At 39.9% G+C, this 21,503-nt stretch overlaps 1 protein-coding gene across 3 annotated transcripts in view; it reads left to right on the top strand.

Moving 5' to 3' along the window:
* Positions 1–21,503, top strand: part of gpr153 (G protein-coupled receptor 153) — a 50,684-nt gene that overhangs the window by 13,328 nt on the left and 15,853 nt on the right. For all 3 annotated transcript variants that reach the window (XM_078170148.1, XM_033643132.2, XM_033643142.2), the window contains 2 exons: positions 10,141–10,771; positions 17,201–17,630. In XM_078170148.1, the coding sequence (XP_078026274.1) occupies positions 10,398–10,771; positions 17,201–17,630 (804 nt within the window). In that variant the 5' untranslated portion in view covers positions 10,141–10,397. The remainder of the gene's footprint in view (positions 1–10,140; positions 10,772–17,200; positions 17,631–21,503) is intronic.

The following is a 21,503-nucleotide window of genomic DNA, read 5'->3' as shown; positions in this document are numbered from 1 at the left end:
ACAATATACATATAATAACAATCTCTGGGTCCATGATTTAGGGCTAACTAACTTACTAGCTTACTCCTTCTTTCGTCAAGCGCAGCTGGTTGCTAGGTAACACGAACGCCAATGGATCAGGGAAAGAACAACTGGTGATACAACCAGCAAATCCTCCGCGGACCAGTCCGTCCTATTTTGGAGACCGTTCGGTTTGGCTGATGTGGTCTTCAAAGAACGTGGCTGACGTTGACTGTGAAGGCTACATCCTTCAAAGACTGCAGCCCCTGCATTGAGACACAGCTAGGGTTATTACATTATTTATTAAAATCTAACCAACATTATGATCTTTCCCTATCCTTAACCAAAGTGCTTCTGTTGCCTAAATCTACAGACAAGCATCTTTGTTATTACGTTTTTCATTGTACTGTTTTGTTATCTGAGAGAAACGTTGTCTCTGAGCACAAACCATGTAGCGATTACGTTGCCACAACAACGTAAGTAAGAAGGCAGTTTTGTAACATACAAACATAATTATTAAGAGACAGGGTTGCAGTAACAATGGGGTTGAAAATTGTTTTAATGCGCTCATTAGCATGGATCAAAGTCTTTGTCTGTCTTGGTACCATAAATATTATATTAAAGAAACAATGTTTGATGACAGAGGTCTCAGAAATCAATTATTTCATGTTCCACAGCTAATCGTTCCACCAAATTTCATCTGGTCAAAATATGAATTATTTACCGTACCACTGCTCTGAAGCAAATCTGCATGTGGGCCTGGGAAAATACAAAATGAGCTTTTATTAAAATGCATTTAAAGCTATCATAACACATCTGTGTTTCCTGATCGTCCTCGTATCAACACCTCAGTCAGCCTGCGCCACTCTGTTAACATCCAGCATCTCGATGTTAGAGAGAGAAAGTCTCCACAGCCTGTGTGTGATTGTCAGTGCTGATTTCCCCTGTGTAGAGGACAGATTTGGCTCGGAGGCCCAGGGGATTGTGGGTGATCGAGCTGTTAGCTCCACTATAGTTAGGAGGCCCGTCAGTCAAGCGTTTAAATAAAACCAGTGCTACAACTACTATAACCACTGCTATTCCTGTTACTGCCACTAATACTCTCACGACAACCGCTGTAATCATCTAATGCTACTACTCAACTTTATTCATGTAGCACCTTTCATGCAAAACAAAGTGCTTCACATAGAAAAACTGAAACATAAAACATAAAATAAATAATAAAAACAAAAATATATTAAAAAAAAAAAATCAAGACTAAAAATCACAACAATAAATCAACATATTGTTAAAAAAAATGATAATTTAAACCCAGTAGAATAAAACAAAATAAACTCCAGGGATTAAAATAATTAAAAAAAAAAAAAAGATTAAAACTTAAAAAAAACAAGGTTATAATATTCCTCCAAACCAAAAGTAAAATAAAATAAAGTAAAATACTCTCACTACTACTCATACATTACTGCTATTACAGCAAAATATACCGACATACTTATTTTAACATATTGTAATTACATATAAAAGTATATTGTAGTGCCCAAACAGTTTGCTATATAGTTTTTGTGATTTCTGTAATTATAATAATTGTTTTCAGTTTTTACAGTCTTCATTGAAAAATACCAGAGCGAATTAATTGAACCTGACTTTCACTCAGATTCAATGTCTATCACTCGTGCAAATGTTGTTGCATTTCCTGTTCATGGCAGTTCAAAGTAAACAGTTTTATCTCGTGGTGAGTCAGCTCAGGATGTGATAGTGACAGGAGAAAGTGAGGAGAAAAAATTCTAATGAGCAGCTGATTATAATCGAGAAACATTCAGTTAATGAAACAAAATCAATAAACGGTGAAAAACAGAGCATTTGTGCCACATTTTCTTTGAACTGATACTAATGAGCAAATTGCAAAGCTTTTACTGATTGGGCTTTTTAGTGTCACTCTGAGCCTGAACAAAATCTCCTTAGCTGTTATTGCCAGGGTTTATACTTTACACCAGTGGGCTCTTTTTCACACTAAAAGCTGCTGTAACTGTTGTAACACAATATACAGTGACTGTTTGGCTTTAAGCCTGGAGACTTGTATTCAAGAAAAGACCTCAGTTCTCAAGAGGAAAGTTCTCTCTCTTTCAGCCTGAACCCGATTTTCTTAGTTCTCTCTATAAAACCTAAAACCACGGATACTCAACTTGCTCTGCCCGGGGGCCACTTGTGCAAAATGCCAGGAGGCCAGGGGCCAGATATTAAACAACAATGATAATATTTATCAGATAAAGTGAATAAACATTAAAAATAAAGGCAAATTAATTTTTCTATTTTCATTACATTGCCTGTTTTTAGCCTTTTGATATGTGATGTCCTCACTCATCTTTGCCACGAGGCAAACATGGACAAGCAGCCCTGCACAGGTCAGGTGTATGTAGGGGCGTTTCTAGGAGTTGAGGATTTCAGGGCTTAGTGCAGGGCTCTGTCAGAAGGTCAGGGGATCCTGTCTTGGCATTTTTTTTTCTTAAACAAGGTATGTTGTTGATGGTTTTTATGCACGCTGGCACGTTTACTTGACCTTATACTTTATTCTATTTAACTTAGACCTGTTGTCCTCATTCGTGGACACTTTTTTGTGCCATCTAGTGGTAGTAAGAGCACAATACACTAATCCATGTAAAAACAAGATGGCAGCCAAAACACAAAAGTGGACAAGGTCCAAAACCTGATGGCATTTTATGGTTGAAACTTGATCATTTCTGATTACTAATGTTTTTAGTTTGCTATGGCAACAAATTTGACCAATTGTAGAAACAGTAACAAGCTAAGACACTGTTAATTAGGAAGTGCTTGTTTGAAGACATTGGGACTTAAATATCATTGACAGTGTTAAGTTCTTTATACTTATTGGGTCCTGCTGATCCCAAATAGCTGGGAGAAATTAAAAATGAATACCAAACAAAAGTTCGGACCTCAGGAGGATATACCAACAAATTAAACTTCGCAGATGGACCTGCTTTTAACTGGATGGGAGTAGTGGATTTGGATAGTGGATAACTCTGCACCTCATGATTTATGGCCAATGCCAATTTTCAGTGCTGATAAAAAGTAGTAGTAGTACTAGTACCAGTAGTAGTAGTGTGCCCTTTATGTTGTAAAGCAGATTGTGTTGGGTGGCCATGTAACAAATCTGACACTGAATAAAAATTTGCCTTTTTATTAATCACCAACACTCTTTTTCTAACCTTGAGCATACTGTAGTTACCATGTCCACATCGTACAGGAAGCAATATTTTTAAAACGATGGCATTCAATGTAAAATATATCTCTGAACGTAACACAGAGTTTTGCAGAATCTGTCAGAGTTGGTGTCTGGAGATAGGGTTGGTTTAATTGGTATCAGTATGTTGATTAGTATGTGTCACGAAGCCTCTGTTTTAGTTGCCACCTTCTATTGCATTTTCCATCCAACCAACAAGAGAGGAATGTGGTGAAGTTTAAATCTGACACTCAAAATTGAATTTTAATGCCACACAATAAGATCCTCTGAATCTCATTGGTAGTCTAGGCTGGTGTTGTACTTGGGGTTGTATTGCAGAGTTTACCCACATTGTAGACATGATTAACTGTGTCTGCATATTCCATTTCTGATCTCTGCATATGCGCTTTGGAAAAAAAATGATGGCAGTGTAGCACAGCAGGGGCATTTTAATCAACCTTTCTCACATGTTTGGCTTGGTTCGGTGCTGCTTGAGGAGACTGGCTGGCTTGATTGAATTTTAGTCAAAATGATGAAGAATTCCACTGAGCATAAATGTGCACAAACACAACTGGTAAGATGCCAGAGAACTGTGCATCAACACTGACATTGTTATGCTCACAGTCATATGAATTCTCAGTGGAGTCATGCATCATCATATACAGTAATGCATACTCTACATATTTTATTTCTGAATATGTGAACAGTGAATGTTAACTAGCTCAGACTGAGAGCGACATAAAGGCTGAAACGATCACAATGAAAGAGGCAAAAATGTAATCAAAGTGGACATCACCAGTTAAAAATACCATCCTTGTACTGTTTGTCTGAAACCTCAGCGGTACCTCCAGCTGCTCCCAGAGGTAGAAAAACTGCAGTTGCTTGTAAACATCCTGGAATAACCTTGTTAGACCTTATTGCAATTTCTTGTATTAATTGAAAGCTGCCATTGTCCCTCTTGAGCCTCATGAGTCACCCAAGCAGAAGAGTACATTTTCTGCTGCACTCTGCCTACGTTGGTAAAATACAAGCGCAGCTGGAAACATAGAAAGGGGAATTGTTTTTGGTTTATTATGCTGAAGCTGAAACATGACTTATCATGGTAATGGAGCACATTGTTGGTTAAGTGGTCTTCTCTATAGTGTCTCTGTGGCTGCAAGAGGTTTTATGTGACATTTCTGAGCAATAACAGAAAAACAGATGTGACTTTCCTTCTTCTTTTTTTTTTTTTCTAAATTCAGCATGACTCGGGAGAAGCCATAGGGCCAAGTTCTTCACTATAACTGAAATGTTATTCTTATTTCCAGTTATTTTTATGGACGGAGGGAAGGCACAACAAACCAAAATCTAAGTTTGATGTTAAACCATAGAAGATTTGTGACCTATGCCTATTAGAAATGACACATTCACTTAATTTATCTGAAGGATTGAACTATTCACTTTAAGAGGTGGGTGCATATCTATGTGCCTAAATCTGTATGTTCAACCAAGTAAATCATGACAGATATACAAAGGTCTGACAAGTACCCTTAATACAGAAGAGATGGTGGTAGTAATGAGCCCACTGAAAATCAACTCTGCAGGACTTCTGTTTTGATGTTGGTTTATTGGTCCTCTTTCACCAAGACATGTCAAAGCAGGAAAAAAGCATAGGTGTCCCAGTATGTCAGTAAATGAGCATGCACAAAACCAGAACCCTGAAACTGGCTTACAAGGTAAAAGGTTCTTTTGCTTTGTTTTGCTGGACTGTATGGCTCCTACTGTCCCTCCCCATCCCAGGTTAAGCTTTAACTGCTGTGTACACAATATAGCACACACAGTACAATTCCCAAAGCATACTTTTTTGATACTATGATAAGAAGTGAGTATATGTGATGTACTTGAATGTGCAATGATTTGTTTGGCCACTTGGAGGCAGTGGAAACAGGCTGTAAACCAAGTCATGTGACTCGGACTCAAGTCAGACTTGGCAAAATCAAAAAAGACTTGCAACTCATCTTGGACTTTAACACCAATGACTCATGACTTTACTTGGACTTGAGCTTGTTGACTTAAGAATGGTTGATGCCCTCCTAGAGATTAAAAAGAATGTTATGAAAAAGTGTGCCACAAGTCATTTCCCTTCATTTCCTGTTACATTTATTACATTAACACTGTTCACTCAGAGAGTGAAAAACTAACAAAATAATATTAAAGATCATTTTGTTTGCATACAAAAACTAAGCAGTGGGGGGGAAAAAAGAATTGCAGTGTGCGAAAAGTGCAGGTTATAAAGTACAGACGGTGACACAACTTCCAACAAAATTGTTTTAATAGATAAATACAAATTTTAAAAAGTATTCCTTTTTCCCCTGCAAATTTGATCATTTGTTCTTAAAACGGCATTGTATTTGGTGAAGAGTGTGTTATGACTTGTTTAGGACTCTAAACTTAAAGTTAAGGACTGGTAAGTCTTGACTTGGGACTTGCAAAACAATGACTTGGTTCCACTTCTGCTGTAAACACAACACTACTATGTCATTACTTGCTAGCAAACTGTCTACACAGCAGATAACGTTACAGAGAAAGATTAGCATTCATTCTCAGTCATTTTCCTGCCACTTGGTAAGCCAAGTCCAATATTCACTGTTCTATTGTTCTGTTTTTGGTCCACTCCTGGGGAAATATTCAGCTTTTTAAACTGGTCACTAATTTTGTCTGCCGTTTGGTGCAGCGAGTAATGTTAGCATACTGTTAGCAGTGACAGATGAAGTAACGCTATTCAGATCCTTTACTTGGATAAAAGTACAAATACCACACTGTCAATATACTAGGCCTACTACAAATAAAAGTCCTACATTGAAAATGTTACTTCAGTAAAATTATGTAAGTATAATCAGGAAAATGTACTTAAAGTATTAAAAGTAAAAGTATTCAATGCAAAAAAAATGGACACTGGGACTGTTACACTGTTATTTGTTATATCATTAGCACTCATGCATTAATGTAAAAGCAGGACTTTACTGCTTTAGGGCTGCAATTATTTAATTATTTATTCGTTATGGATTAAATTGCTGATTATTATCCCCAATAAAGGAGTACCTCACCCAAAAAATGAACATTTGCATATCACATAGTCATGCAGTGTTACCCTGCATTCCTGAAGAGAAATTTGTTTTTCGCATGCCTCCATGGAACACGGTGAAAATACTGATTTATGAACTGTCACTGAAAAACCTTGGAGTCTGGCTTTGAAGACAGCTGAGATTAATTTCACTTTCAGTTCAGTTGTAAATAGTATTGCTTTAGTGAAATGCATGTGTTTGGGAAGTACTGAGCAGATGACTGGGCAAATGAGACTTGGATTATGCCACAGAGTTTGTAAAGAGATGTTTTGATATTGTTTTGCTGTTGCTAAACGTGGTCCCTAATCAATCAATAAATCAACATGTCTGCTGTTTTCTGTGGAGGCATGTGAGAAGAACAAGGCTTTCTTCACAAATTTAAGGTAACACAGTTGATTCGTTAATATAGAAATGGGCAGTTTGTAGGTGAAATATTCCTTTAATTGTTTGTTGAGTTTGTAAAAATTTTGAAAATCGTGAGAAAAGTTACAATGTTTGTTTTTATCCAAACAATAATACAAAATTCAGAAGTTATTAAACTGATTAAAAAGGAAAAGCAGCAGAAATGTTTTTTGCAGGAAAAATGACACCCACTTAATTTTCTATCAGTCGACCAATTGATTAATCGACTAATCATCTCAGCTGTGCGTGTTCATACTGTTAGCTCATACTGGTAGTTTAATTTATAACAAGACATCACATCAGATTATTGCAGTAAAGTAAAATGTACATTATTTCCCTCTAGTATAGTGGAGCAGAAGTAGAAAGTCACATGAAAAGAAAAACTCAAGTCCAACCTGATATTTTACTGAAGCACAGTACTTGAGTAAATGTACAGACTTTAGAGCTTTTCTCTTGATATCAGCTGCAGTAACATTATTAGTGATGACAGTGAACCAACACACAAAAATTGCAGTCTGGATGACCATAACAGCGAGCTCAGAGTTGCTATAAAGCCGTACAGTAGAGTCGAGGGGAGCGACAGAATCTGGTGATAACTCTCTGTTCGTCACTATAAACGAACCCTTTCACATACACCTGGTCATGTGATGACTATATGTGTATATCTGCAGACGTTATATATCCACATTTTGTTGTTATGTTGACATGTAAAGGAGTTAAATGGGAAAAGCAGTGAAAGGGTCGGCTGTATTGTTGTTTATTTCAGCCATGCTTTTCTAATTCATGGCTCTGCAATAACAGATGTGAAGCTGAGAGAATTTATTTCACAAATTCACTTACCAGGTACCTGGATGGGACATGCATTACCAGAAAAGGGTCAGGGTGACACAGTAAAACACATTCCCACTGTGGGGGAGATGGAGAGGAGGGGTAGGGTGGGGTAATACACAGAGATAGCTCAGGTCCAGCAGCGCTGAGAGCAGCCGTCTGTGATTTAGGGGTTGAGAGAAGTGTGAGATGGTGAAATTATGTTTTGTGAAATAACACCAGAGGCTGTGAAGGAGCCAGCGATCCTCTCTGGGTTTAAGACCTGAGAAGGTGTTGAGCTGGAACTCTGACTGGCTGAGAGTCACATGGTCAGTTCTGGCTCTGTCGTGACCAGACATACTGTAACTCCTCATTAAGAATCTGGCAGGCAAAACAATTTTATGTGTGTATACTCTATGGTACTACTTTGATGGCACTCCTGCATCTGCCTTTGTAGCTTCAGATGCCGTGTTTTCCAGTATTTTGACACTGTTACTATGTTTAGTGTTTGACTCAACTGAGGTTTCAGTCAACAGACTGCAGCTCGGTCCATCCCAACCGCCGAGGGATTTCTAGATCAAAGCTATGAATCATTATTTATATATCCCAGCTTGGTTTAAGGTGTTTTTAATGGTTTTTAAGGGTGTGCTAACGTTTTTTACAGAGTTTTCTTTGATCATCTCCACAGTGAAATGTTATGTTATTATTATCTTTTTTTTTTTAAATCTATTTTTGTTTAGTTGGTCTAGACTCATGGACCATGAGTAGCTTGTTTATCACACAGAGTCGGCAACCTGATTTGGCGTCAGGGAGATCACAGCAATCTAATTTCATGTATCCATCTTTTAATTTATTTTTGTCAAAATGAGTCAAGGTCTTGTGCTTGAAGGTCCACATTTCGGATGTTACAAATCTTTAAACCCACCTCTAAATCTGATACTGTCTTTTGACTTTACTTGCACTTACAGTACCTGTAACTTTAATATAATACCATATTTCTACCTAAAACCTACCTCTGCACAGGGCCACATACTATAGCCTACTACTTAACTTTATATTTACTTGCAATGCTTGACTAGACGAAGATGAATTGTCCAAAAATCAGTCTTAAATGTGGTCAAAATTAGCATTAAATTGAAGTGTCTGATACCTGTAGACACCCTGGTGTGTCCTCAGTTCATTCAGTTTTTCTTAGCTTTCTAAGAATGGGACACTTCTGGCTGTCAGATGTTATTCTGGCATCATTTCCTATACCGAGTACCATTTTTTTCACTCCTAACAAACTGTGCTACCTTTTGCTGGAACAGAAGTGAGACTTTATAAGTGTTACTTGTTGCTCTCTCCTGGCCACATCACTAGAGTTAAGGTGCTTCTGCATAAACATACAGCTTCCTCTTGAACCAGCAGATCATGTCATGGTGTGTTTGCAGGATCACCTCCCGATTCATATGGTCACACAGGTCCAGAGCAGCCTATACATGCTGCTGCATTACCAGGTCTGACTGACTGGCTGACAGATGTTCTGGGTGCCATCGCAGAGAAGAGTTAGAGAGGAGGATTAGATCAGTGGAAGCAAGAGCTGGGTGATGATGACGTGGTTCTTGTCATTTCCAGTGTCCCCTCCTAGGGGTCTTGCCCACAGCACATCAGTGTTTGGACACATCAAAGACAGGAAATAGATGTGACAACACGCTCCAGCTGTGCCAAGCATTTTTCACTCCGCAGTGGGGAAACCAAAGTCATCCTCGTCTGATAATTCTCTGACTCCTTGTAACAAGATTACATAAGATTCAGTTACGCTATGTCAACTTTTTAAGGGGTATAGGGGTGGGACGAACCCTGTACATCAATGCTACAAGCTGTTCTGCAGAAAGTGGATTTTATTTGATGCCTCTATGACGGCATCAAAAACTAAGTTATTTTGATTACTTAAGAGAAGAGGTGAAGTCTTGGAATTACTGGTTTTGTCTTACAAGAAGTCCAAAACCGAAAAGATGTTCAGTTTAACATAGCAGCATACCTTTTCAATAAAGAAGCTGGGCGCAGAGGATGTGTTGTGGTTATAGCTTGACGAATCACAAACAGTAGTTAAAATTAGTGTCTCTTATTATTTTTAATTGCCTACTAGATTAATTAATTGTTTCAGCAGTAAATGTAAACCTAATAAAATGGTGTTCATTTCAGGAAAGTCCTTCAGGGTTGTGCTTTAGTGTTTCTGTTATTTTGTAGCATTTTCATATAACTTGATTTTTTTGTGTTAGTTGAATATATATTTTTTTATTGCATGCAAAGTGTTCCCATCACGCCCCCATTCTGCATCTGACTGTGGCTACACGCTATTCCCTGTCATATCGCTTGCAGCATTTTTAAAATAAGCTCTGCTGACTGATTGCTGTTCTGTTTTAATCACATGAAATTGATGGCTTTCTGTATTAGCAGTAATAGTTTAACTGTTGTGATTAACATAACCCTATTAGTTCACTGGGATGAGGGATTTTGTGCGATGAAGGATTATGTTGAATTGGACTGACTCGTGATTTTCTTTACATGCTCTGCCTCTGATCGCTGTATGATCTCTCTCCTCTCCAGCCTCAGGCTTGTAAGGGAACTGGCCCGGCTCTTTCATCCTCCCCCTCTCACATCCCACTGTGTCGCACCACTACCATGTCCTTTCCCCGCTGTGGCCATCCCATGGAGAGTGCACGCCCACCCAGATAGGATGCCTGCCCTGCCCGACGTCCTGCATCCCCTCCTGCCCGTCACCACCTCCTCCTTCTCCTCGCGTGTACCTGCTCTTGCCAACAGTTCCTTGCGGCCCCCCAGGCTCCGCCTTGCCCCGCTCCAACATGGTGGATAAGGTAACCACCATGAAGGATGACGTCATCAACGCCAACACGCTGGCTTGGCTGGTCTGCTCGGGCGTGTCCATCCTGGCCAACACTTGGAGCATCCTTAGCGTCAGTGCCAAGCAGAAAAAGTGGAAGCCGTTGGAGTTCCTCATCTGCACGCTGGCGGGCACGCACATCCTCAACATGGCCATCCCCATCACCATGTACTGTGTCATAACGCTGCGCCGTCAGCACTCCAACTACGAGTGGAACGAGGGTCTGTGCAAGGTGTTTGTCTCCACCTTCTACACTCTCACACTGGTCACCTGCTTCTCCGTCACCTCGCTTTCTTATCATCGCATGTGGATGGTACGCTGGCCTGTGAACTACAGGTGAGACACTCAAGTCTGATGTTCAAAGAATTGCCTGTGCCTTCTCAGATTATGCTCTGAAGGGTAATTTCAGCCAAATTACAAATTTAAGTCTTGTTGATGGATATCATACCACTAGAGAGATGGTTACCTGTATTCAGGCTTTGAGACATTTCTGCCTTAATATATGTATATTTAAATTAAATTAAATATATATATATATATATATATATATATATATATATATATATATATATATATATATATATATTTGTAGTTTTTTGTGGATTTTCTCCATGACCAGATACCCCTGGAGAAAAGTGAGAAAATATGTTAGATTTGTAATTAAAGGTTCAGTGTGTAGGATTTAGGGAGATATATTGGTGGAAATGGAATATGATATAATAAGTATTTTTTTGTTAGTGTACAATCACCTGAAAATAAGACTTGTCGTGTTTCATTACTTTAGAATGAGCCGTTTATAGCTACATAATGAGAGGGCCCTCATCCACAGAGTCTGCCATGTTTCCACAGCAGCCCAAAACAGACAAACCAAACCTTGGCTGCAGATAGGGCCATTTGCGTTTTTGCGTCAGCCACAGTAGCAGCCTCTCCGCAACGAGCAGACCAGCATCTGAAAAACACTGATATGTACCTTGAAACTGCTTTGTTCCAGTTTTTTTTGGAGAGAAAGAGACCTCTGCGTATAATTCAGGTATAATTCAGCTCTGGTAAAAACCTCCTGAACAAAGACGACTGAAGCAATCTTAACCAGGAGAAGTTTTGGCTGGCTGTAATCTGCAATCCTCACCACTAGATACCACTAAATCCTACACACTGCACTTTCAAAGGGAACCGACCCTCCTAAAATGTGTCCGCACATTGCATCACACACTTTTCAACATACAATATATTCTGTAAGAACTGAAACAATGTAACATCAGTCTGTGTTTTGCTAAGCTACTTACTGTAGATATACTTTTATAGATTCTGATCAGGTTACAGTACTTTGCCTTTTTTACATTCAATCATCCATTTTCTAAAATTCTTGGCAATAGAATTTGTAAAAATACAATTTAAATTCTAACCTCCTGCAAGGCTTTCCATAAACACATCTGCCAAAGTCACCTCGAAAGACAACATTCTGACATTTTAAGCTGCAAATATTGGACCCCTCGCTGCTTTTCTGAGCAGATCCCTCAGATGTGATCGGGACGCAGTTTAGATTAGTGTCACTTGTGAGCCTGTTTACCTCAGTTTTTGGGAGGGATGCTCTGCATCAGGTGAAACATCTCTCCTGCCGACACATCTGATGGTTTCAGTTATTTGGGGTAACAGTAACACAATGTGAAACCCTCTAGACAGAGAATCTGCCAGCTCTAGCTCACAGCTTCACTTGACACAACAAGTGTTATTACTAAGTAACACTGAATAATAAAGATCAGGTTCACCTCACATTAACAGTCAGCACCCTGCTGCAGTAACACCGTTTTGGTCTTGTTAGATTCCCAAGACATCTGCTGTTCACGCGTAATCAGATGTTCTGAGCAACATCACCGCTTCCTTTGAAAGAAGATTTTGATGCTATTTCTGTCTGTATTTGGGGATGCACGCGTGCTTTGTTAATATAACCTGTTTCGATGATTGTTAAAAAGAAGCCTGTATTTTCTTCTTATAGGATCCAATGCACATGTAATGATAAAATACTACTATAGTGTTATAGTGCTATCAGTCCATTCTGATAGATATTTCCTACCTGACAGAATGAGCTACTCTACTTATAATTACATTTATATAGGCTGTATGTCTGCTTCTTACACATATCTGACCTGAGTAGCTACTAAACAATGTTTTTGCCAGGGTAGGTCATTACGAGTGAGAGGCTTAGTTCATCAGACTAGTCTGACAGGATGAGCTACTGGTAGCTCATCCTGAGTGGGCAGAGCAAACTTTCAGAACACTTCATGTACAACACTGAAAGTAATCCTTCAGTGCCTCATCCTGTGAACACCACAGGATGGAGACTGCAACACACCCTGCAGGTACTACACTGCCCCTCTGAACTTAAGCAATCATTTCACATCCCGTCTACTATTTAAGTCGTTACGTCAGGCTGCGGCCGACAGTAACATGGCGTATCATTTGTTCCTTAAACCCTTGATATTGATTCGGGGACAATGACATGACTGGATAGCTAGCCAGTCTAGTTGTTAAACATACTGTCAAATTATATTTACTGTTTGTCAGCTGTAATGTTATTGGCTCAGAAGCTTGCTAGCTTAATGTTAGCTTTCTGGCTAAAAGCTGGGCCAAAGGGTTCCATGAACTCGGCGGACTTGAATAGCCTGTTGCTCGATCTTATCTAAGGTTTGTCCTATTTACTGGAGTAATGAATAACATTTCCATAGCATAGAAATCTTACGGGGGGCAATGTTTGTTCCAGGTATTAGGTAAACCCTCAGGTGTTACCAAGGAAACCGAGTTGTGGCTTGTGAAAAACTTTCGATTTTGATTGCAAAAAGCACAACAGTATGAATGAATATTCTTACTTTTGTTTTTCTTTGTTAAGTGACCATTGTATAAGCGGGGTAATGTCCTTCGAGGTGTCCATGATCACTTTTTTGTGGCCTTTGCAGAGGCATTATCCCGTACTTAACACCAAATGTAACCTACGCTCATAGACCCTATAGCTTATGCCACAACATGTGATGTGCTTTGGCAACACATACGAAATGTCATGCCAATAAAGCTTATTGAATTGAAAATGTATCAAATGTGCTGTTGTTAGCTAGCTACCAAGCTAACAATAGCAATCACCTTATCGTTTGTGGTACCAAATTATTGCAGAATTAACCCAAAATACACACTGATTGCTTCTGTAAGACAACAGTAAAGTGATAGTGACACACATGCATAGCCTATTTGGACAATGTCTGGTGTTCACTGCGGTACTTGGCCGATACTTCATAAGTCTGAAATGTGTTTGTGGTCCTGCCCCTTTCACCTGTGTAGGCTAAGTGAGAAGTGTTCAATGTGTGAATCATTTAGGTACTCACAGTGCTCTGCATTTTACCTCCTTCTCAGTATTCGCACTCATACAGATACAGAAGTATCCGACTTGAGACACAGCATTGCAGATGAATGCATTTCTATGGCAAATACAGGAAATCATTGTTCATGTTGCACAGTGCAAACAAGCTACGATATGGGTTATTGAAACAGTGCAGAAACTAGTGCTGTGGTACATGTGGTGAAGATCTGTATTCTGTTGCCTTGCTCTTCCTCCCCTGCTGAAAAACAAAGAATGGTTCTACTTCCTGTGGCACCAGGCCTGCAGATGCTCAGCCTACATTCAGCTCGGCCAATTTTGCAGATAAGCAGACATTCAAATAAGATATGCAAACTTCCTCTTAAATCTATGCTCAATCTTGCTATCTATATTGCTTGTGCAGCTGTCATTATTGGCTGATGCCCACACAGAGATATCAGGCTTTACTCAAATGCTTTTATCTCCCTCATCGGTCCTCGCACTCATCTGACTATAATCTCTCTCATCTCCTGTCTGGAAACATTGACTTTCCTCTCACCAGCTTCTCCTCTTGTTTCCAAGTCACTTTTAACAATGATACCGTTCGAGTGATAGCTCAGGCGATGCGCCGTGTAATTGCTGTTCATCTTTCATTTAAATCGCTCCACGTTCGCGCTGCTGAGGTAGCATGGCTGCCTTGTCTCTGACATTAACACACACCGAAGGCCTGAATTATGAATTCCAACCTCGTACTTCGGCAGCTGTTCTCATCATCCTGCGCTCACTATCTCTTCAGAGCTTTTTCCCCCCTCACAACGCTCTCTCTGTGGTAATAGATTCAAGCAGCTTGGTGACGCAACTTCCCCATCATATGTACCCAGGGCACATTCAGGAAAGGCTAGCATAATTACTCACAGTGACAACAAGACCTACTTGTCTTTGCACTAAGCCATAGTGCAAAGATGGAGGCTACTGCCGCCCCCTCTGTGCCACTCATATTGTGTCAGTGCATGTGAGCCAATCATTGCCAGTTACACATATTTCTAACTAATTTTGGAATCATTTTGTGTGTGAGGCATTATGTATCCAGCCAGTGCCCCCCCAGAGGATTTGGGTGATGGAAAGAAGAGGCTAGGCAACGTGCTCTGGCTCTCTGAAGGGAGGCAGATTGTTTTCCTGCCAAAATTACTCCTTTAGAATTTACTGTATCCCCTCCCGACACAAATGAAGCATGAGAGGTGCATTAATGCAAACTGTCTACACGTCCATTGTTATTATAGCCACTTTTAAAGGTGGCTTTGTTGATGCCAGACTGAGTGACAATAAAATTAAAAGTAACACGCTACGTAATGGACTGTATCCATGTAGTCTACAAGCTAAAAAAAGATCGGCCTCTATGTATGATTTGTGGCTGATGCCTTGAACAGCTCAACACTACTTTAGGTGCAAATGTCTTGGCAGGATAGCACAGTCTTTCGTCAAGTTCTGGAAATGAGAGCACCAGTAACTGCCTGCCATATTTTTAGATGTGCATATGCTGTTGCAAACCTTGAAAAGTGCCACACTGCTAGAGGACAAAAACACATTCAGCAAATTGCTCGACTGTAACAATTACTTGGAGGTGAGAGGAAATAGAAATCCCTTCGTGCTGAAATAGACCTAGATGACAAATAGACCGAGGGACGTGAAAAGCAATCTTTTGCCATCAGCAAAGCATTGATTTCCCTCCATTCAACTCCAGTTTATCTAAGTGATGACTGAGTGGGATAGTGCTTTTTCAGCTTTTATGTCCCAGGTGCAGATCTGCTACACTTATGATGTCGTTTTACAAAGGTTCTTTCCGCTTGCTTTCACAGTCAGACATATTTTTTTCACCATCAGCCTGCTCCATATAAAATATAATTGTACTATCAGACCTCTCAGTAGTGCCTGTTTGAATTATTTTATGTGAGCTGACAACATAGACTGTATATAAAGATGGACAACACGTCTCCACTTTGTCTCACTGTGCAAAAATGAAGCCAAAATATTCCAGATACAAGCACTGCTTTGTTGCACTGGTGACGTCATAGAGTGCTAAAGCAGTGAGTCCTGAAATGTGGAAATGAGTTAGCATGTTGCACATCCCTTTCCTACATCTTGAAGTCAATGATTTTTTAATGGGTTTTTAGTTACATGACTGAAATAAGGTCTGTGGTTAAGTTTAGGAAAATTTCACTTTATGTTCGACGACATACATCAGTTCCCCACTCATAAACTTTGTATGTCTTAAAAAAAGATGGTTGCTAACAAGTGTATAAATGAGACTACAGACCATCATCATGCCGAACACTTTACAGCCTCGTTTTTGTGGTGATGTTAAAGTCATGCGACTGCAGTGTAGTTTGCTTATAGCCTAACGTTAGCTTTTTGCTGGCGATCGCATTTAGGCTTCAAGAATTCTAAAAGGGATGTTTATTTGTGAGGATTATGTCGCTGAACAAAACGTGTAAGTTTGATAAACTTTTGTTTGCCACAGAGCTTATTTTCTGCAATAATCCAAAATCCAATGAAAAAATCCCATAGGCATTTTGACAAGGGAGCCAGGGTGACACTAACTCCTGGGTTGGCCCACAAAAAACCATCATCCCTGCAGCACTCTGTTTGGAGCCAGAGTCTGCGCAGTAGTGCCTGGGGGGTGGAGCCATGGTATCAAGTTCCTGCCCATACACCCATCGGACCTGATCACGAATCAATCACAGCTGTTGATCATGATGTCACACCCACATTTTTATCGCATCAAATAACTAATTAAAATAAAACTTATTGGAGAAATGAACATAGATAGGCACGATGAGAACAATCCAAAGTGACAGAAACCATCTTTGGGAAAAATTTATGTGACGTGTACTAAAATTGGCTGAAATGAGGGGGGCAGGGTTTATGACTTGTACTGAAGCCAGCCATTGGGGGCAGATCAAGATGTTTTGGCTTCACTTTTGGGAAGCTGTAAGGTCATCCATCTTTATTATACAGTCAGAGGTTCACACATGGGTGAGTGGTGTGCGCTGGTATGTGCTGTAAGTGCTATTAGTGGTCCATTTTTCTCCATCTCCCCATTTTGTCTTTTTTTTTTAATTTTTTTTATACAGGTTTCACTTATTTGAAACTGTGTATTTTGAAGTGTGTTTAAATGTTTGAAGAATTTCTGCATGTACTTTCAGTATAAGTTGTCCAAGAACCTGCATAGTTTGTGTGAACGTTCCTTACAAAAGTACTGTGACTCTTCAGATCCTCCAGTATCACAGTCAAGGTCCACCAGTTCAAGACCCTTATGTGCTACAGGATGCACACAACAGAATAAAAAGCCAAAGCCCATTTCATTTAAAGTCCTGACAGCATATCAACTTACTTAATGCCTAAATCTGTGGTTCTGCTTCCAGGTTGAGTAACACCAAGAAGCAGGCAGTGCACACAGTGATGGGCATCTGGATGGTCTCCTTCATCCTGTCCACACTTCCAGCAGTGGGCTGGCACGACACCATCGACCGCTTCTACACCTCTGACTGCCGATTCATTGTGACGGAGATTGGTCTGGGCTTCGGCGTGTGCTTTCTGCTGCTGATCGGAGGCAGCGTGGCCATGGGTGTGATCTGCATCGGCATTGCTCTCTTCCAGACCTTTTCCATTCAGGCGGGCCACAATGCTGACAAGAACAAGTTCAACGTCCCCACCATAGTGGTGGAGGACGCCCAAGGGAAGCGCAGATCATCCATCGATGGATCAGAGCCTCTCAAGACGTCACTACAGATCACCTACCTGATCAGTGGAATCGTCTTTATCTACGACTTCCTGACTGGCTTCCCCATACTGGTGAGTTCACTGCTTAGACATAATTGCAGTTAATGATGGAGCAGGTCGAAGAACCAATTAGTTGAAAGGTCTGGCATTTGTGTATTACCAGGAGGCTCCTGCAAATCGGCTAACAGGTCAAGGCGCAGATGTTAGACATCAGTTGTAAATGAGTGTGTATAGCTTGAGCATTCATCAGTGTTTTGTAAACTCTCTAGAGTTCATGTAGCCCCAGATTGTGTCTCTCATGTCTTATCATGACATTTGATTCACAGAGTGAAGCATCTGTTTTTCTAAACTGCTAATCCTGATGATCCTTTAGAAACTCAGAAGGTCCTTAAACAACACTACCTGCTAGTTTGGAGGTATTTCCAGTATTCTCTAAGACTCTTTGGTCCATTTGGATCAAAAAATATGCCCAAGCTGTAACTGTATTTTATCTTAGTATCACCAGACCAATTCGCTAATGCAAATTAGTCTGGAACCTCTCAGTTCATTTTCAATTTCCAAGTGGCATTATCAGCGACTGCAGATCAGACTGCCTCTTAGGCACCACTGGATGGACCTACAACTAATCAGAGCAACAAAAACATGAGAGGTGGCGCTACGAGTCAGGCGAATAAAGAGACAATAGCATGCAGAGATGAACTGTGATGGTGTAGCATCAATGTGTCTGTGAATGAGCATTGGTGTTTTTGATATCAGAATTTGAAAATAGCACTTCAATGGAAAAGTCCATATCAGCTGCGGCCATCTTAGTTGTTTACGAAAATGCCTTAATGGTGTTCCTCTGTACCACTAGGTTTATTCACTAGGGGTGGGCAATACCACAGAATTTGGTTTTGATCCTACATCAAGTAAAACAGGGCCAGAATTGCTGATATCAATACCAATATGATGTGTGTGTACTTTCCTGTAGGGAAGAGTAGTGTGTCATGATTTATGAGGTGAATAATCAGTCTGCTAAAGTAACAGGTAATGATGACCAATTACAGTTTGAAAATGTAACATTACCCAATGCTGAAGATCTGATTTGACTAAATTATTAATTTCACTATGACATACCTGAATATTCCTTGTCTGAGCCTGTCTGAAAAGACTCTGCCAGTGACCTCTGTCTCTGTGTCGGGGGTTTGGATCCTGAGGCATTTCCCTCCTCCCTTCTTTTCGGTTGCAGCTCCAGCTTCTCTTTCCTGTGTTTTTTTCCTCTTTTATAAAGCTATCACTGCTTTTATGTGTCAGAATAAACTAGTCAGGGTGCACGCCACAGTGTACAGCACATTTTTTGTTTGAGTGCAGACCAAAAAAAGCAGTGGAGAAGCAAACAGTACATACAATGAATGTGTTCATGACGACAGAACGTTGATTGCTTAGCCATAAAAATACAAATAGGTACGACGGAAGAAGAGAATGTAATCCCTTTTTTGGTATCGATCCTAATGACAGAAGGATTGATCTTCAAAATGAAAACATAGTATCTAAAGTATTGATATTTTGGTATTGATCCGCCCACCCCTATTATGCTCTCCTCACCGTACTGTCTCCAGTGCAAAGGTGCAGGAGCCAGTAATGACATCATCATGTATTTTGGCGAAGACGGGAATGGTCGACTGGAAGTCCGTGTGAACGGGAGGGGGGGACAGATCCATCTGCCAGAGCAAATAAAACATGAGCTAAGATTTGTGTGGTTCCTAGCTGCGAGAAACCTGTATCATTGCTTGTTTAATTTGATTCAATTAAAAAAAATAAAAATCTAAATAAATTTTTATACTGTATATACAAGTAGAAAATAATGGAGAGAAAATATTATAAATAAGTGTTCTAGATGATAAAACTTTCAGTTTTGGTTATGTGTTTGACAATACGATAATTATCGCCTCTGTGAAGCTTTTTTTTTTTTTTTTTTTTTAAATTGTCCTGACTACTTTGCTTTGAAGTTTTAAACCAAAAATAAAGTCATAAAAGTCAGGTTTGTGCACATATACACTACAGAAACACAGCTTGTGTTATGATTATAACTCACAGCCACACACAGTATGAACTTTTATGTATTTTCATATTAGTTTTTCAGATGGTGAGTGTAGAAAGAAACACACACAAACATGCAGTGAGATCAGGCTGGTGGCAGCCATTCATGTGACCTCTTCGTCACTCAGGCTGTTTTCTCAGGGTGAGCGAGGTTAATTAACTCAGCACTGGAGACAGAAAGAAGATGAAAAAAATTAAGCAAGAAGGGAAAAAGAACGGTTTGATGGTGGAGTTTCTCCATTATAGCTCCTGTAACCATACCACACTGATTTATTATATATATGAACTTAAATGCTACTGTTCGTCTGGGGTTGTAAGTAGGTCAGGCTAAGTGTGTGATGTGTGTGTCCATACATACAGTCTATAGTGTGTCACTACTGGAGGAGGTTAGGGTTGCTGATTGAGTTCTGTCTATAACTATAGTGATATTAATAGCAATGATAATGAGACTACGTTGGCCAACCCAATTAGAAAAACCTCCAGCAGTTTCATTTATCCTGGCCTGTGACATAACCCTGTGTAGGTCACACACCTGGCTGACAGGTCACAGTTAAGCACTGGAATCACCTTCCCTCTGCTCTTTTAGGGAACTCCAGGCTTTAAAAACAGAGTGTAACTTCCCTCTACTTCCTAGGGGAAACTGGTCCTTCAAGTGCATTATCAGTGGGTGAAGGAGCCAGCTCTGTTTCAACGTGTCACCATTTGGTTTGCAAATACCCCCCTCAGGTCCTCATTCATTTTTAAACAAGTCAGTTCATTGGTTGTTTATGCAGACTTGAGAGCCTGTGGAAGGCTCGAGGCTCATTGCTTGTGATGCAGCCAAACTAGCCATCCTGTCATCTTAAAAGCAAGTCACCATGGTAGAGCTTTTTCCATAAGGAAAGTTTACGTTGGCGGTTTTGTTGAGTGGTATCCTCTGCACATGTTTTAATTACAGTCAAAGTGTAACTGCAAGTGTCTATTGAAATGGTGGCTTTTGTTATATGAGGGACTTGTATATGGTTTCAGTACTACTTCTAAGTGGGAGAACATTATGTGTGTCAAAGTGCCTCAGTGTCAGTTTATACATAATGCATTGCCTCAGTTCTGTTATCATTTGTACAAGCCATCTGTTCATAGTCATTTTTTACATTGGACAAACCTTTTTTAATTAAGTGTTGTATACCTGAGGCAAGCCAAACAGAAACTTCTACACAAAGCTCTACTATCTGCACAAGCGTTTAAAGCTGAAATCTGAAGCACACAGCAATCTAACCAGTACTTTGCAGCATAATCACGGGAGAAATGTGCTTTAGTGTTCATAATTGCATGGTTGTCATTGTTTGCTTCAATTCCAGCAATGACTGAGCAGAAACACCTCACATCCTGATATTGCAGGAACCACTCACAAACCTCTACGGAGAGTGGCAATTTGCGTGATAATAACATTGCACAACATTATTATACTGCTGCAAAGATACACAGAAGCATATATTATTTCTCTGAATGTACTTTCCAGTTTCTGTGCTTAGTTGAATGTCTTATGAATTACATCTTGTGATGATGAAAACAGCAGTGCAGGAGTTTCTAAATATTCATAAATATAATATCTAGTTCACAAGCAACACCACATCATTCTCACTGTCTTAACACTTTATCTTAAAAGAAGTATTTCACTGCTGGAAAGATGGTCTTTTCATAAAACTGAACTGTCTATGCATTAGAAAGACGCAAATACTGCGGACATTGGTGCTACATGACAAGAGTACAGAGAAAAGTGGTGTAGCTTTTGCTCAAGAGGTAGAAAACCCACAACGACCAGAATACACTGCACCACACCGGACCAATAAACACATTTTTCTGTTTTGACACAGGAAACAACATGGC

Source organism: Epinephelus lanceolatus, chromosome 8 (assembly GCF_041903045.1).
Source record: "Epinephelus lanceolatus isolate andai-2023 chromosome 8, ASM4190304v1, whole genome shotgun sequence".
Lineage (NCBI taxonomy): Eukaryota > Metazoa > Chordata > Actinopteri > Perciformes > Serranidae > Epinephelus > Epinephelus lanceolatus.
The sequence above is the reverse complement of the archived record's forward strand: the minus strand, read 5'-3'. Positions and strand labels throughout refer to the sequence as shown.